Source organism: Meleagris gallopavo, chromosome 6 (genome assembly GCF_000146605.3).
Source record: "Meleagris gallopavo isolate NT-WF06-2002-E0010 breed Aviagen turkey brand Nicholas breeding stock chromosome 6, Turkey_5.1, whole genome shotgun sequence".
NCBI classification, from domain to species: Eukaryota; Metazoa; Chordata; class Aves; order Galliformes; family Phasianidae; genus Meleagris; species Meleagris gallopavo.
In genome coordinates this window covers 8,742,815-8,760,277 of record NC_015016.2, presented here as the reverse complement: position 1 = coordinate 8,760,277, position 17,463 = coordinate 8,742,815, and the positions used below count along the sequence as shown (strand labels likewise).

Genomic DNA, 17,463 nt, shown 5'->3' with positions numbered 1-17,463 from the left:
GTCCATCCAGAGGTGCATCAACATGGTGACATCTGCCATGATGACACTGCTGTGGGACTGCAGGAATGTCTGAGACCCTACATGGTCTTGTCTGCAAGGCAGAACCACAATAAATACAAAACACCACACATGCAAAATATATCACCATTGCAGTCAGCATGGCAGGTGTTTTTAAATACAAAATAAGGAAAGAGAGCTTTAATTGTTTTTGACACCGTATCAATTTTTCACATTAGTATCCTTGCTGTAGTTTTTGACCAATTTTAATGGACTTTCAAGAAAATAAGATAATCAAAAATTATCTGTCTGAGAATCCCTGAATATGTTTGGTTTTCATAAATGTAAAAGATTCAAGGACATACCCTGATGCTGTGGATAGCAAAATGAATCAAACCTGACAAACTGCTAGATATAATGTAATGTGCAAAAGATACACTGCCAGGACAGAATTATACAGATTTTAGATTTGAACCTTCGACATTTAGTTAAAAGTAATTGCAGATGGAATTATTTTCTTTCATATGTCATATGTTAGTAAAGTAAAATCAATGCCTACAAAAGCAGTTTATTTTATATACAGACATAGAAATTAATGCTGAGTAGGAATAGCAAAGTAACAGTAGCATCTTCAATTTGTGTTGCCCTGTGTTTATATTTCACTGACTGTTGTAAATAGAACAAGTCAGTCCTAGGTTATGGTTGACTCTATGCAACAAATAGCTCTAAAGTGTAGAATAAAATTATTATTTCCCTAAAACAAACAAACAAACAAAAAAATGTTTTCCATTTTCCCGCTATTAGGTATTAGTATGGTGTGAGGTGGTGTGAATAGGGAATACCAGCTGAAGGCCAAGTTTGTTAGAAGTAAATGGGTGAAGCAGGACATTTTCAGGAGTTTATTCACTTATTGCTCTTTTCCAAGATTTGTGCCTTCGATAAGGTAGTAAAAGCCATTTCCTAACCAGATTGCCTTGTTGGGCTTTAAACTTGGGGAGCTGAACCATGAACATTTTGGTGTGAGAGATGGGCAATTCTCTGTGTTTCTGTTCTTGTACTGGGAACTGCATGGAGCTCTTGGGCACCATATCTCTTGAATATATTTACAGGAATGTTTGTTCAGGATTTCATTATTGTGGAGCAGTGATCTGGTCAATGAAACACAGATCTCACAATGAATAACAATATGCTTTTAAAAGATACGTGACAGCCTGACTCGTATTTTGCATCTTCTGCTATGAATTAGCTTAAATTGCCATCACAGCAATCAGATTGATTGCTGCTGGTTTCATCTATCACGACTGTTATAAACTACTGATAATTAAGGCTGCATTACATTTTTCAGTATTATTTATATGTGCCTATTAAGAAGTTTATAGACAAAGAGAATAATCAATATTACCTTCTGATTACATATATACCTCGCTTAAAAATAACTAATATGCAGGCTTTTTTTTCCTTAACATATGGGAAAAATGCATGTGACATTTTTAATCAGGATACCCTGAGGAAGTAGAAAATAAGATACACGAACATTCTACCACATCAAAAGTATGGTAGTGGGTAGTGCTTGATTATCTAGAAATATATCACTGTTTCTTAATGCTAGCAGCCACTGATCAGAAGACTTATCTTCTGTAACAATACTAAGTGAAAGCAATAAATATGAGCTACACCACTGATGTTTTTGATGTCTCACTTTGTTGTTTGATCTAAAGGAGATCTGCTGGTCTGTATGCCATTCAGAACTGCTGATGGACACATTTTTGGAGCGAATGGTATTTTTGAAATTGCATTCACTTTCTTGATATTAGTTGCTAGTCCTTAAACAGCAGAAACACACCAAAGACAAGGAAAAAAGTGACTACCTGCTGTTTAGTTAATGAAACCTCACTGTCTCTCCTGGTGGACCCTGTTTTTCCCACTGCTTCTTGTTTACGCTGGTGCAGCTCTGTGATACAGGAATGTATCACAAAATAAAACACATCTTTAACCCCTGATGTTGTTTTTTAGAATATTCGTTTTGCAGATAGAGAAATGAGTCACTGATTTTGTGTTGTGTCACAAGCTGAGATGAAGGTGAAGGAGGCAAAGGCCATCAGTTCCATGATGTACGTGCAGTTGGTCCCTGTTGCTGCTGATAGCTCGTGTGTAGCTCAGCCTGCAGATCCAGGCTGCATCTCTGATCTTTGCTCAGAGGAAGTTCTCTATTTCTTTTGGAGCACAATGGGTTATTGCAGGTCTGTGCTCAAGGGTGAACTTTAGTCATGTTAAGTGATTGGATAGCTCAGGATGTTCAGGTTTAATTGACCTTTTAGACCCTTAAAATGAGATACAATGGCTTCCTGGAAAGCTAGAGTTATCATATTCCCTCTTTGTGTTTTATGTAAGTGTTATTACATCATGGCATGCTTTGAGGCATTTTGTTAATGTCAGAGTTCCCAGTAAATGCCATTTAGATCTTGCAACTTTTGATGGTTATGAGCAAAAAACTTTTTGAAGTGATTTATTATAAATGAACATTAGCTAGAACTGTCCTTACCAAGATTGAAACTGTAGGGGCTGTTATTTTATATCTGATTGTTTTTGTTCTTCCAGTATAAATATTTTAGTTCACTGACAAACTTACTCAAAAAACTCACTCGGATTGAAATTCTTCTTGCTAGTGGCATTGTGATAAAACCAAATAACAGCTCATATGCACAACACATTTTAAGTATTCAGAGACTAACACTGAAAGGCAGTAAAGGAGCTATAAAAGCTAGAAAATACAGAATGCCCAGCTGATAAAGTGTCAGTGCAAATCTGTGAATCAGCATTCCATGAGTTGTCCAAAAATTTTATTAAGGCTCACCAATTATGAAGTATGAAACGAGGGAAAATTTATATCAGGTAGTAAGCCGTGTCAGTCAGAACTTCTCTCCCCAAACTTGTTTCTTTGTTTGCTAAAATAAGTTAAATAGCCTCATTTTTACCCACAGGCATCAGCTGGATGTGCCAAGAAATAGTGCATCTTAGTAATTTGTTAATCGTAACTGAGTTGTAGGTCAGAGTCCTGGATGCACAAGTCAAAAATGCCTAAATGAAGAAATATCTGACATGCCATGTAAAGTGTATTGCGTCCTCTGCTGCAGTTGTTGGAAGGTCTAAACCCAAAAAGTTTGTGTCTGAAAGAGAACAGGAAGAAGATAATTGAAATATTCCTTGGATTGAAAATGCTATGCTGCTGTTCTGGATTACACAAACCCCCATATGATGCATTTTTTGTACTTGGGGTGAGTTCAGAATGAGACCTGGCGAGTGTTAATCAGCTGTTTAAGGGAACAGTGTGCCATACAAGTTGCTCATCTTTGCTTCAGGCGAATCAGCTTGACTCACATACTGTCCTGGAAAGCACCCACCTTTTGGCCACCAACGTCTTTGCAAGATTCCTACAGTAACCCTAACTTCTGCAACTGTTCTGTTTTATTAAGAACAATAGCAACAATAATAATTGTTGTTATTGCTGAGAAAAAGTCCTCCTCAAGGAATTTAGAGTCTGAGAGAAATGACTTAAAAGTGAAAAATGGAAGACAATTTCACACAAACTGTGTAGATACAGTTATGGATGTTTCTGAAATTTAAAGTTACCAAAGATATAGCGTTTTCTGCTACTATTTGCATTGGTCTTGATCACCCTGTGCACCTACTGCAGAAGGCTTTGCTCTGGCTCATCCTGATGTTCCTCTCATACTGTTGTATGCTAGTCTGTACATTGATCATAAAGACATATATTCAGAACTAAATGCCAAGAGGCATTTGCAACAGCAGACATTGCTATACTGCCCAGTATTGCACTCCTGCATATTGACTTTGCATCAGCAATTGAAAGCCCTCATCTGACAGCCAAAAGTTGATTTTTCACAAACAACAGTGAGAGATCAGCAGTTACAAGAAGTGGTGGTAGGAACCACTACATGGATCTGAAAGAACAGTTCTGCTCTGAGGCGTTTAAAAATACATGAAGAACCGTAGAAGTGAGATGAATTTGCTCGCATATGTATAACCTGCTTATCCACATAATTTTCTATGCTAATTTAAGTGCCAGGACATTTCTGACCAATTCTGCCTTGTTACAGGTGATGTTTTAATTCCCAGATTGAAGGCACTTCAAAAGTGCTTTCCAAGGAACAGCATTTTTCAGACAATAAGGCTGTCATCCTACTGTTAGCATGAAATGAAATGGATAAAATAAAATGAGAAGGAAGACCTGCTGATTTTATATGCATTGTTAACTCCTATTTGGACAATATCTCCATTCTTAGCACTGTATAGTCTAGCACTATAACTGAGTTACAATATGAAAAATATCCCTTATTATGAAATGGGTGAATGGAAGTTTAGAATGGTGCAAGACGTCATGGAAAGGAATAATAAAAAAGAAAAGGAATGAGAAAGAAATTAAAAGAAAAGAAAAGAAAATGATATTTTAACAGAAAAGGAAAGATTACCACTATAGCATAATAGGAGGTTGCAGAGGATATGGTAATGATGGCTGTTTCACCGTGTAGAACGACAGTCGGGCTTTTTAGGTTAAATCTAGAATATTCACCTACACTTGGATGTGCTTGTCAGATAACACACGTGAATTCACAGTTCTGTGAAACAAGCAAAGCCACTTCTTCTTTTAGTATTATCTTAAGTGTATGTGAATGTTTCCTTGTGTTCCTGGAAACTCCTTGGACTGACAGTATTGAGGACGTGTCTGTGCATGGTGCAGGGGCAGGAGAAATGGAGGAACAGAGGATACACCTTTACTCACCATATATTAATTTGATTGGTTTTTTGATGAGTATGTCACAGCTAAGATGTTCCAGAGAGCTTTCAAGTTAAAGATATAACTGACCATGAATTAAATTTAGGTTGAGCATTCATATAAAGCTGTAACCATGAAATGAGCTCCATTTTGCATACCTTACTTCATAAAATTATTTTCTGTATACAGAACCATCTGCTTTCAAGGTTGGGGGTCATTGGTTTATGAGAAGGTTTTAAGACATAGTGGATAGCATAGGATTTATGTCAAGGATCTGCAGTCTTTTTCGTGTCTGTTCTATTCTAGTCTATGGAAAATAACCTCTTGTGGCTGGAAATTACATTATATATTTTTACATTATTCCATTATTCTTTTCTTACTATCAGCTCTAGTGGCAGAAAAATCTTATATAAGACTTAGAAACTTTAGCTTGTACAAACCAATTATTTGTATCTGTCCACATGAGCTGAAATAAAGGTAAGGAAACATTGCATACTAGGTCCTGTGAGAGTATTTTATAATCTTCCTGGCAAATGAAGCACTCATTTGGCTTTTTCAAATGACAGAAATTCCAAAAAAACAGAAGAGAAAAGCCGTCCCTCTACCTTCTGGGATAGTTACTTAGAGTAAATTAAAATCCAAGCTGTAAAAAGATCATGGTAGTAATTTAATTCTGTGGAGATTATCGCTTTTATGTATAATAAAACAATACATGAAAATTTGAAAGTGTGATCCTTAGGCATCCCTTTCATCTGTTCTTTCAAGTGCAGAAGCTTTTTGCCTTCTGAGTGTGAGTGAATTGCTGCTGAATGCAGAGACTGAACCTCTTGCATATTGCAGAGTAGTTCCTCCTAGAATTTCCAAAACCTTACCAGTGTAAAACTTGGGATTCAATACAACTGAGACCATTACCACAGAGCAGGAGTGATGATGGCTGCTTGTAGCTCCAAGCTGTTTCTTCAAATACAGGCTGTGCCAGGGTTTTTTTTTGACCCAGAAAACAAAAAATGTTGGGCCAGAGCAAGAAAAAATAGAGCAAGTTCTCGTGGAAATGTGACACAAAACTGTGCTGCCAGATTTTCTTCTGCTTTCACAGAAACCATTTTCAGTCACAATTTTCAGAATAAATAAATACGCCAAACCAAAGATCCAGGGAGTTAGATGCTGTGGCACACCAGTTTATAGTGAAAGCTGGCTGTGACATTTACTGTGCAGAGGTGGATTTAACTTCTCTATTAATTTTGCCATTAACCTGCCATTGTCAGTTGTTTTACAAAATTGCTTTTGGAAGAAGCTCTAGTTTTCTGTAACTGGAAACATCAAGATTTTATCTTTTGGCTACATTCTTAGGTAGAAAAAACACTACTTGAAAAAATGGGTTTTGATATACAGTCAGTATTAAAGCCACAATTTTATGTTAGTATTGAAAAGTGGACATTACTGAGATCTGAAAAGGGAGATGTGGGATGCAAAGAAGTGCAGCTCCTCTGGAGGATGTGGAAGGGCAACCTGCAGAAAGCCACGTCTATATGTTGAGCTGTCTGTTGTGAAAGTTAGGGAAGAAAGCCAATCATTCCAAGTTCTGCAGGTGTTCTGACAGCTCAGGTAGGCATTAATGGTTTGCAACACATGGCATGGGAGATGAAACTCTCTGAGCTCCACAACTGAGAATTTCCTCGCTGAAATGAAGAAGCAGTTGAAGGAAGGTCAGAGAAAAATCTATTTTACTGTAGACTGTACAGGGACAAAATGAATAATAAAACCAAAAAGTGGAAAAAAATTAACGTCACAACTGAAAAATAGTAATATGTTATGGCTTCAAGTGTGAATACTTCTGAGGTTTTTTGGCATTTTTATACGAGGATTTTCCTGACAAAGAAGGATCAGGCTTGAGTATATTGGTTTCTGCCAATATATAATAATCTCCTGTCACTTTGAATGGACTTGATATGTAAAAATCATTTTGTTGCCAAAATATTGATGCAGAACTAATCATTTTGGATTTCAAGTGGCACAAGACAGGAAGGGCCCTGCATTAGGCTGTCACACACAGGTCTCAGTGAAAGTGCCCAGAGATCTCCCTGTGAAGCCTGAGCATCCTTCCCATCCTGCTGGGGAAGGCTTGCACAAATCCTCAGGCACTAAGAACTGTTAGTGTTGCAAAGGACTTAATTTGGGCTCTGCTGATGTACACCACACTGCCTTTGAAAAGTTAAAATCTGTAGTTTTCCTGCTTGGGCATTCAGAGGAGTAAAAATTGTTTGTGCCAATGATTCTAAATTAGAGCAAATTAAGAGAGAGAAGTAGCAGAAGATTTCAACAGTTGCTAATTAATTTGCATGCATTATAGATGTGGTCAGACATATCTGCAAAGGCATCAAATTTCTGTAAGATGAAAAACAGAGTCTAAACCAAAGTAAAGGGTGCCAATACATAGAAAAATTGAACAGCCAAGAAAAGAAAATACATACTTGAATTCTGATTATTTAAAAATAATTTGGTGTGGCAAAACCAGTGAAGCAGGTTAAAAATAAAATTGATGTGAAATGATCTTTTTTTGGAGACAGAACCTAATATTTTCTTTGCCAATGTGCATTTGTGAAAGCAGTAGTAGTAGTGGTTGGCAACCCTGCCTATGGCAGGGTGTTGGAGCTTGATGCTCTTTAGGGTCTCTTCCAACCCCTGTTCTAGGATTCTGTGACTGATTTTTAGTTTAAAACCCAAAGCAATCATTAAAATTTTGACTGTCACTAAGGTGAAGCATTACTTCTTGTGGGGAAGGTTTATTTCTCTAGGGTTTTTTGTTGTTGTTGTTTGTTTGTTTGTTTTCATGAGGACTCACAACCCAGTGTTATTCAGCCAACAGCAATTCTTTTGTCTGTATCACTTTGGGGTTCGTCAGCCTCCTTCTGTTTGTGCATTGGCTTTGCTTATTGATGGGAACCCAGGGCTGGGAAGTGCGAGCTCTGGGCAGACCTGCAGCAGCACAGGGCTCACCAGGCTGCGTGTCCCTGTGCCGCTCTCCACTAATGACATGGAAGTAATGTGTGTACAAGAGCACCCTGTGATCCTGCTCAGCCAGCGGAGAGAAATCGCTGTAATTGGGTGGAGAGTGGGACGCTGGTGCTAGGTGTGACATGGGAGACAAAGGGAACAGGAAATCACCATCCGGCGTCGTATGCTCCTTCTCAACTTTAATTCTGATTGCAGCTGTCAGTGTTGTGTTAGAGTTCTTGAATGTGCTATTCTGTTGAGCTCAGTGTGTGGGAGAGATGTTTTTTTGAAACTGAAACAATGGTGGGAAATGATTGGTGTAAGGTTGGCTTTGAACACGTTGCAGTTCTGGAGGCAGTTACGTAAGGAGCAGCAATGCTAACTAATTGCAGAGGGGAGATTTCCTGGAACTAGATAAAATTTGCATTTTCATCCGTGCATTTTATCTCTTATCTAAGTTAGAAATGCTGGGAGATACATCTGAGAAAGCGTATTCCCTTAATTCTACTTTCTTAAGCTCTTCTGTTTTGCTTTCACTTATTGGTACTCCTTTAACACCACAGCTGTATGTTCTTTTGTCAATATTAAGTACTGTATCTTAAAATTGTGCAGCCGGAGAAAGAAAATACATCCAATTAAGCAAAATACACATGGCCATTGAGTCCTGGGATCGCAATGGTTTGTTTTGCTTTTTTTCAAAAACGATTTTCTGGAGGCATAAAGACATACCTAACTAATGACACCTCTGTCTGCTCCCAAATACGTTGCTTGGGACTGAGAGAGATTAATTTCCTGTCTTTATGCAGATGCTGCAGAGATGAGCTCTTTCATGCTTTAATTTGAACAAAACTCTTGAGAGAGATTCTGTGTGTTTTTCTTCAAAGTTTACAGTAATTACTGAATAATTGTTAGCATTTAATAGGGCCAGTGTTGGAGTGGAGTTGGAAAGGGAAATTGCAGTGATTTTGGAAACACGGTTCATAAATTAGTAGTTTGATAGATATGCTAATTATTTATATAAATGTGTATTTCAACCAAACTTCTTTGTTGCACTTCTAAACTTGAATGTTGTCACTCTTCTTTCTTCCACATGATTTTATAGCACCACTAAAAATGTGTAATGCTAGACAACAGAGATGTAAACTCGAACAAACACACATATATAAACCTCCCTGCAAAAATAATTTCAGTACCACTACACTAAAATAATTGCATGTGCTACGTGACTCATTTTTGTGTATTCACATAAAAACTTGTTCTGAGCAGCCTTAGACTGATTTGAGTCCATCTATTTCTATGGCACATCTGAAAAAGCGAGATTTGCATTTGAAAAGGATGAATCAGATCTAAAAATATCCCGGAGATTCTTCCTTCTCCCAGTGGTGTGGAATTGTCTACTGTACCCATAAACATCTACCATGATTTCAGGTGAAGTTTTTTTTTCAATAAACTTGGGTAACATTTTTATTTAAGAAGAGGCATCAAAGAGGATTTTTTGTTTGTGGAAGCCCATGCATATTTACATGGGTTCCAGATTGTTTATTATTATTTTCATTAGTGGGGAAAAAAAAAGTTAATGCTGCAGTACACCTATATTTTTTCCAAAAGTGGAAGTTTTCTCTACTAAAATTTGCCTAAATCCCAGACTGCAGCACAGTCTGAATACTCCTTAGGCCTGTCTTACACCCAGCTTCTTTATGTATCTCCTACTGAAGCTGAAAATTTGATAAATGTTGCAGTTATTTATACTTCTGCATGCTCAGAACCGTCCAGGCCTATGTAAACAGACAACGAATTCAACCTTCATACCCTGTAAGAATTGAAGAAAACAACTCTTTTTGAAGAGCTTGCGGGATAAAGCACTCATCCAAGAAGTGAGATGGCCGAGTTCTGGGTTCTGCTGAGGCTGGTGGTCCTGAGTGTGCCTACACCAACACATCTGTTGTTGACTGCGAATGCAGCAGAAATTTATAGCGTGTGCCTGAAGCAGAACTGAACCAGAAATGCCTCTTCTGAGGCTGGTTCTAACAGGCAGATGTGTCTCTTCCCATCTGCAGCTAGGGCGGATTTTTCTTTAGGTGGTTTCTTTTAGGAAGATATTAGCAAGATCACCATATCTGGAGCTTTTATCGATATTCATTTGGGGGTTTTGTGGTGTTTTATAGTGTGTGGTGTAAAAGAAATTCACTGCAATTATGCGATATTTAGTTATTAGATAATTGCAGATAATTACACAGGCAAGTTCTGTGAACTAAAGTATTGCTGTAACATCTAAAATCTACAAATTGGATAACAATTATGTTTATAATTATATCATTATTCTAAGTATAATTACCATGAGATTGGCAGTGCATGTAATTAATGAGTAATTACTGGAATTTGCCTTTGCAATTGTACTTCCCCTTGTTGTAAAGTTCTTTGTCACAACATTTAATATAAAGATAAAATAAATTGACCTCCACATGTTTTATATTAAAACTCAAAACATTTTTTCCACTGCAATACGAGCTCCTTAGTAGTCTAAAAGTGTAGTTTAATGGAGAGAGCTGAAAAGGGTCAGTGTGATGAGAATGGGGGAGAAGTGAACAGATCACCTCTGGGAAACAACTATTTGATGGATACTAGCATTCAGAATTAAGATGCTTTGTCTTTTAATGTCCAGTTACTGAAATATCTCTTTTCAATAGCTATCCTCAAAGAACTCTTTTTTATGTATATAAAAATTGTAAGTAGCTAGAGTTGTGTAAAAATAAAGCCTTTCAAAATTTCATTGTTTTATCTTCTGTCTTTCTATCATGCTACGAAAAGCTTAACAAAATTTCTTATAGGAGAGAGGAGTCACTAGTTTACTCTTGGATTCATGTTCAACAAAGCTGCTTTTTTTTTTTTTTTCTTATATAGGACATATTCTTGACAAACTTCCAAGCTCCTAAACAGTGACTTCCTTTTTTTTGTTTGTTTGTCTGTCTTTTTTCAGGTTTTACCTGGCAAGATGACTATACGCAGCATGTCATTGGTCAGGAACTCTCAAACATCCACAAAATCCACAACAGACACCCTGAGATCTTTGCATCTGAAACATCTGATACAGGAAGGTAAATCTTCTACGGTATTTTTGCATAGTAGGCTTTGAGGAGTCTTGGCAAATGATGGGAATTTGAAGCTGAGTTAAATGCATTGCTAAAACTGCTCTGTGTGTGACAAATAGAAAACAACTGAACAACAGCACTTGAAACTGGTAGGAAAATAGTGGATAGAATGGATTAAAACTCTCAGCCCTTTTCTTCTCATTATCATCAGGTTAAGAAAATATTAAGTTGTTAGTTTAGGTGTCTGAAAGCCAAACATCAGGTCTTCTATCTGTTCATGCACTGTCTAGTCTCAGTTCAGCCAGCTGTACTTAAGACTGGCTTTCAAAAGCAGACTTGTACAGCAGTTCTTTCACAGGAAGCATTTCAGTTTTGTTTTGTCTCAGTTTGTTTTGATTTAAGTCATAATCTGACCCAGTGCTTTGCACGTATTGCAATCTACTCAATATAAAAGAAACAGAAACATATCTTATAATCACAGTATCATACACTTCAGGAGTGCAGTAAGATAGAAGTTTAACTTGTAAAAACAGACAGGAATCTATCATTTGTCATAAAGCTGATAACTTCACATGGTAGTATCCAAAATCTGTTCTCATTCCTGAGGTGCTCTAAATGCCATTACTGTGTGCGTTACTCTGTGTGCTATCAGAAATGATTTTGAAGATCTTGTGGGATATTTTTTTTATATGTGATGAGTATATCTAGAACTTTTATTCATGCGATTTTGATAAAATAGGCCAGATTTCTGCAAAATCAAATCAGCATTCTGCAGTGTTCCCAATTCATACTTGCACAAAAAATAAATATAGAAGAAGATACATGAGAAACAATGTAGGTTTAGATTAGGAACAGATGATCACTTTTAGGAGTTCCTGTTGGAATTGGATTAGAGCCGTCTTGTATTTTTAACTAGAGATATACATGAAAAAAAAAATAATTGTGTACTGACACTTCAGGCATTTCAGGTACATCAGATTTTCAAACGTGTTCCACTTAGAGCAGTTCCCGTTGTGGATAGATTTTCTGAAGTTACCAAGCTGTGCCTCTGAAAGCATTGTCTTATGTGCCAACAGTTTAAAACGTTAATTGATTTTTCTGGTTGTCCATTTGCAATGTATTCTGTAGGTCAGAGAACAGTAGGAACTTTTTCCTTGTCTTCTTGTAGTTTCTAATAAAATTTGTTTTAAGCCCACTGTGCACATATACTTGCTAAAGGATTATCAGATAATAATTAAATAATTAAAAAAGCAACTTTCTGTAGGTATCTGATTATCAAAGAAACATTATGGCACGAAGACCTTTTATTAAGAGTCAAGTGTGTAATAAGACAATATGAAGTCATATTAATGAGTCATTAATCCCCAGAGTGTTAGTGAGAGCAAGAAGAGAGATCCAGACACTTGAAAGGTAAATTGACTTAGGCTAAATTACTCGTATGAAATGTGATAGAAGACATGGTATTCATCTTAAAAAAGCCCTGAAATGGGGAGCTTGTTTTCAAGATGAAAGTTTGTTCTTTGGTGGCTAACTGGAGTGTACATGGCATTTCCTGGGTCCTTATTAAAATTTCAAAAAAAAAAACAAAAAAACGTTCTTAAAAGAGGATCCAAGATAAAGGAAAAGAAATCCATTCTGCACATTTCTGCACATAGGGAATAAATGTCAGTTGTGTTCATCGGTGCAATTAGGCAAAACCACAAACGTTTCCAACAAACTTCAAAAGTATAAAGTGGGGTATAGCATTATTTCTATAATAAAACCATCAAGTCACTAATAAGATTCTCACAGCATTTTAAAAGGTGAATCTCTTTATTCTAAATTGTGATACCTATTAATAGAGAACATTCCAGAAAAACTTAATATCCGAGGTGCAGAGGTGTATTTCTATGAAGAAGCTCCCAAAGTGCTGTTTCTTGTAGGAATTGTATAATTATTTCTGTGGATAAATAATTCTTTAGGTTATTGTCTTTATACATTTTGGTTCTTTGAATGCTAAGTCTTTTTTCAGAACTAGTTAAAACTGAAAATACTCCCAAATAAGTGCACAAGAACTCAACTGGCAGTCATTTCTCTTACACACTAGGTGCTTTTAGATGTTGCACTTTCATCCATTGTCCAATATCATTTTGTTAAGTTTAAAGGAAATATTTTAATTCAGTTTCAATAATAGCTTATTTAATGTGTTTGACTTTCTGTGTTAACAAGATGAACAACAGTGATACACTGCTGAACTACAAAGATTTTAACAAATCTTTCAGATGTACTTGAGGGTTTTATTAAAGTTGTCTTCAACTGAAATGTAATCCTTTGTTAGCCTTTTATATTTTAATTGTTATTTTTCAGTTTGTAATATAAAATATTACATCTAATATGGAATTTAAACATAATTTGAGATCAATTACTATCTCCATAAGAAAAATTAGGAAATGTACATCTCAGATTTTGCGTTTAGCACCAGTGAGAGCAATTACATAGTGTAAATAATAGTTTGAAAAGCTAACCTAAAAATTGTCTTTTATCTGAGCATTCAGTACCCATTAGCTCTAGTGGAAATCCTCAGGGCAGAATTTGGTCTAGTATTACCATTTTCACTTCCTTTTCAAAGCTAACGAAGAAAGGAGATGTTAGAATTAAATGATGAATGAAAGATGAGTGCTTTAAACTGGGATACCTTCTGTGGTGAGAACCTCTTTGGATTAGTTCATCTCTACTGAAGCAGAAAGCATACTGCCCAGCTCTTTCTAAAAGTGCAGAACAGTTTTAGCCTGGCTTAAATTCAAAAGTAGTTGGATAATTTTACCTGTGCATCCACCCTCTGCCATAAGGCAGAATTTAGAGCTCTGGAATAAAAGAAAAATATGAAGAGAACGAGCAGAAAGCAAGACTTTCAAGCTCTCTATAATGTTCCAGGCATCCTACCTTCATTTTCTTACAACGGAGTGCTTGATGGGTAGCTGGTGGAATTGGAGTTGCACCATCTTGAAGTTACACAAAATGGCTTTGGAGGCCCTCAGCATGGGAACACAGGAAGGGCAATGCAGACTGTCCTTTCTTGCAGTGAATTTAGGTATATTCTGGGGAGAGGAGAGGATACTGACAGTGTAATTGAGCATGAGGGTTCACAGGCATTGAGTAAGTCTCAGAGTTGTGTAAATTGTCCTAGGTGTGAGGAGATCTCCAGGCTGAGAAAATAGAAAGGTATAGGAAGGCTTCCACAGCCTTGGTCCCATTGCTGAGGACTTGCTGTGCTCTCAGCCTGAGGAGATCGAGTCACACCAGCCAGGGGGGCAAGTCAGACCCAGGCCTCCCACTCCATGATGCATCTCTGAAGCACACAGATCCCTTGCTGAAGCAGAAAAATGAAATTTTCCTCACTTAGGATCTGCCCCTTGGTGGATGGAGATGGAGGCTTTTTTTTCTGCTTCTTCAAAGTGAGCAACCCTGTGAGAACTATTGGTTGCAGTGCTACCGCAGCAAATTAGATCATTAATTTTATTTATCGGTATGAAATTAGTCGAGACATGCGTTAGATACAGCTATGGGCATTGAAGGAAATGTTGCTTCTGCTATGCATGAAGTAATATAATTATACCCAAGATTTGGAAAATGAGATAATGGTAGTCTTTCAAGCTGTGTCCCTAAATATGCACCGTGACATAAGTTTACAGTGGCCTGGAACTGTTGAGAGCAAAATAATGCCTTGTCTTCCTGAGCTGGAAAGCTGCTCCACCTGGAATTGTTCTTCACTGGAGATGTCTGTGAACAGATAGGTAGGAAATGCTGACACCTCTCTCAAAACAAGCATTGGCACAGGCTACCCAGAGAGGTGGTGGATGCCCCGTCCCTGGAGACATTCAAGATCAGGCTGTACAGGGCTCTGAGCACCTGATGGAGCTGTAGATGTCCCGGTTCATTGCAGAGGAGTCGGACCAGATAACTTTTAAAGATCCATTCCAACTCAAAAGATTCTGTGAACAGTATGCCACTCACAGGCAAGGAAGCAGACTGAGAACCCTCCCTCTGCTGTTTTGCACGTGGAGGGAAACAGTTGCTGGTGTTGACATTTAAATTATCATAATCATTGACGTGTTGTTGAGATAGATGAGGAGAGGTGGTAATAATTCAGATTCACTGCACACAGCACTCTACACACAGTCCTGTGTAAGAGCTTCTACGCTGCTGTTGTTTAATCACCTTTTCAGCTCTTCTTCACAAACATCAGTGAGTTCTGTCTAAAAAAGTCAGGAAACACAGCTATTCTGTGATTCCCAAATGCATGAGAGGATCACAAGAGATGCTTTTTTGCCATCTCAGTGTTTCCTTGTTAAACTTTTTGCTAAAGCTGACTTGCTTAGTCCAGGAGTACACGTATCCTGTAAATTACGTGAGGACGAAACTGTGCTGTTCTTATTGTGTAGCAAATTTTAGAAATCTCAGAACCATCCCGTATCTTTTTGGGGATGCATTTTAGTCATGCATAGTTTCTTTCTATTTTTTCTTTCTTTCTTTTTTTTTCTCCACAAATTTCTTCTGAATGTGACTGCCTCCATGTAGGCATTTATTTGATTTACTCTTGGATCATTAACTTTGATTCATGCAATAAATTGTTAGTAGTGCCTGTTTTTCAAGCTGTGTTGTTTTTTTTGGTTTTTTTTTTGTTTTTTTAAGCATTGAATTTTCTGTATATTTGTGGTTTAAAGACACTTTAAAAGTGTCTTTTTTTGTTATTGCTAAGAACTCCTGAATAGAACTAATTTCAGTGTTTTGTTGTATAAACAGTGACTTTTTTGTCAGGCATGCTGTATGTTATGCAGGCTGATGATATTTTATTTGCTTTTGCTGTGCAGGATTTTGGAACAGAATGAAGATAATGAAAGAAAATCTCATCTGGAAAACGATGTGAACTTGGCTGAGTCTCTTCAGCAATATCTCAAATATCTAGGTCTTCTCTCTCGATCAGCAGCTACAAATCTCTATCCAAGGAAGAGGAATGACAAGGCTTCTGTCAAGGTTGAATTTTAATGTAGTTCCTACGTTCTGTGATTTCTTCTCCCATGGATGTTCTTTATTTTTCTGCTTTCTTGTCCTGACACCAAACATTTTTTCTTGGTGTCTCTTCCAATTGATTATCATAACTGCAAGACCTCCTCAGATGAACAATCAGCTTCAGTAATATAGACCATAGCGCTCTTCTTATCTGGAACATTTTAACTTATGTAGTGTCTGACTGCATGTTAGAAAGAAGGGAAAATGGTGTGAAGTTTGTAACATCTTCACTGGCTGATCTGAAGCCCTCGTTAAAGCACCTGAACCCTTCCTCTAAAAAGAGCTGGCCAAACTGCCCTGCCAATTGTTTGTGGTTTTTATGGTGCTTAGAGTATAACTAATAAAAATAGTTAGTAGGTTTTGACAATAAATCTGATCAGTTGTGCCTCAAAAAATTCCTACCTCTTATTGATCATAAAGGATGCCTATCACGATCAATTAAGATGCAGATGTCTACATAATAAATACAACTAGAAAGGGAAATCACACCTGTTAAATCTTGGGTATCGTCTATGTTAAAAAAACAAAACAAAACAGGAATGGTTGTTTGAGAAATGAAACAATGGTTTTATTTCCTAGAAAAAAATCTATTGCGTTCTAAGACTGAGCTTGATAAAATCCTAAAAATAATTGGATGAAGTGGATGCATGTGACAGGTCCTCATAGCCCGAGGTGCTTTGCTCAAAAAATGCACATGTACAAACGATGTTGTTTTAAAGAAATAGGCTGCTGTTTTAGGGACCCTTTCAAAAAAAAAAAAAAAAAAAGTTATGGGTTATTTGCGTGAATACAGTCTAAATGCAACAGCATTAGCTAAAAAATTTACCTAGTATTTAGAAAAAATCAGATGATGAAAATATGTCTAAGCCAAACTGCTAGTTTTTTTTGAAGAACTAACTCAGAAATATAAATCTACTGCAGTGTATCTACATCAGCAACATTCAACAGCAGTATAAGTCGTATCAGCTATTTACTTGTGGGATATCTGAGACAGTATTCTGCTCAGAAGCTGCAGATTTTCAATTTCACTGCTTGGCATGTACAACCAGGTTACAGTTTGTGGCAGATGCCAGTGGGTGCTTGTATGGAGTAACAGAAACTTACAGGCAGTGCTAAGGCAGCTTTTGGGGGTGGGTGAGTGACCACCTTTGGGATGCTTTGCCCCAGGTGGGCAAAGTGGTACCTGCGGGTGCTGACTGCAGTGAGGATGCCCTGCTTTGAGTCACTGGCTTGAGAGTAGAAAAACCTTGCCCAAGAAGTATTTCAGAGGGTCTGGTGCTGTCATGCAAGTTCATAAATAATCCATATGGCTGAGACCTTCTGTGTGGAAGCCTGCTGTGATAACACCACCCACCAACCTTATCAAGTGTTGCCATGGAGATGGATACTCTGAAGCCTGGGGGAGTGGGACAAAGACAAGAAAATCTGGAAATGAGACATGTATAGAAGCAAACTATATGCTTTATTTACTAAGAAGAATCTTAAAATGCAGACATTGAGTCAGACATGTTAGCTATAATTTTAAATTAAAAAAAAGAG

The 17,463-nt window shown here is 37.3% G+C and overlaps 1 protein-coding gene across 5 annotated transcripts in view; it reads left to right on the top strand.

Moving 5' to 3' along the window:
* The window catches only part of PTPRN2 (protein tyrosine phosphatase receptor type N2), a 561,093-nt gene that overhangs the window by 136,627 nt on the left and 407,003 nt on the right, over positions 1-17,463 (top strand). For all 5 annotated transcript variants that reach the window (XM_010712395.3, XM_010712396.3, XM_019616265.2 and 2 more), the window contains exons 4-5: positions 10,764-10,881; positions 15,726-15,888. In XM_010712395.3, the coding sequence (XP_010710697.1) occupies positions 10,764-10,881; positions 15,726-15,888 (281 nt within the window). The remainder of the gene's footprint in view (positions 1-10,763; positions 10,882-15,725; positions 15,889-17,463) is intronic.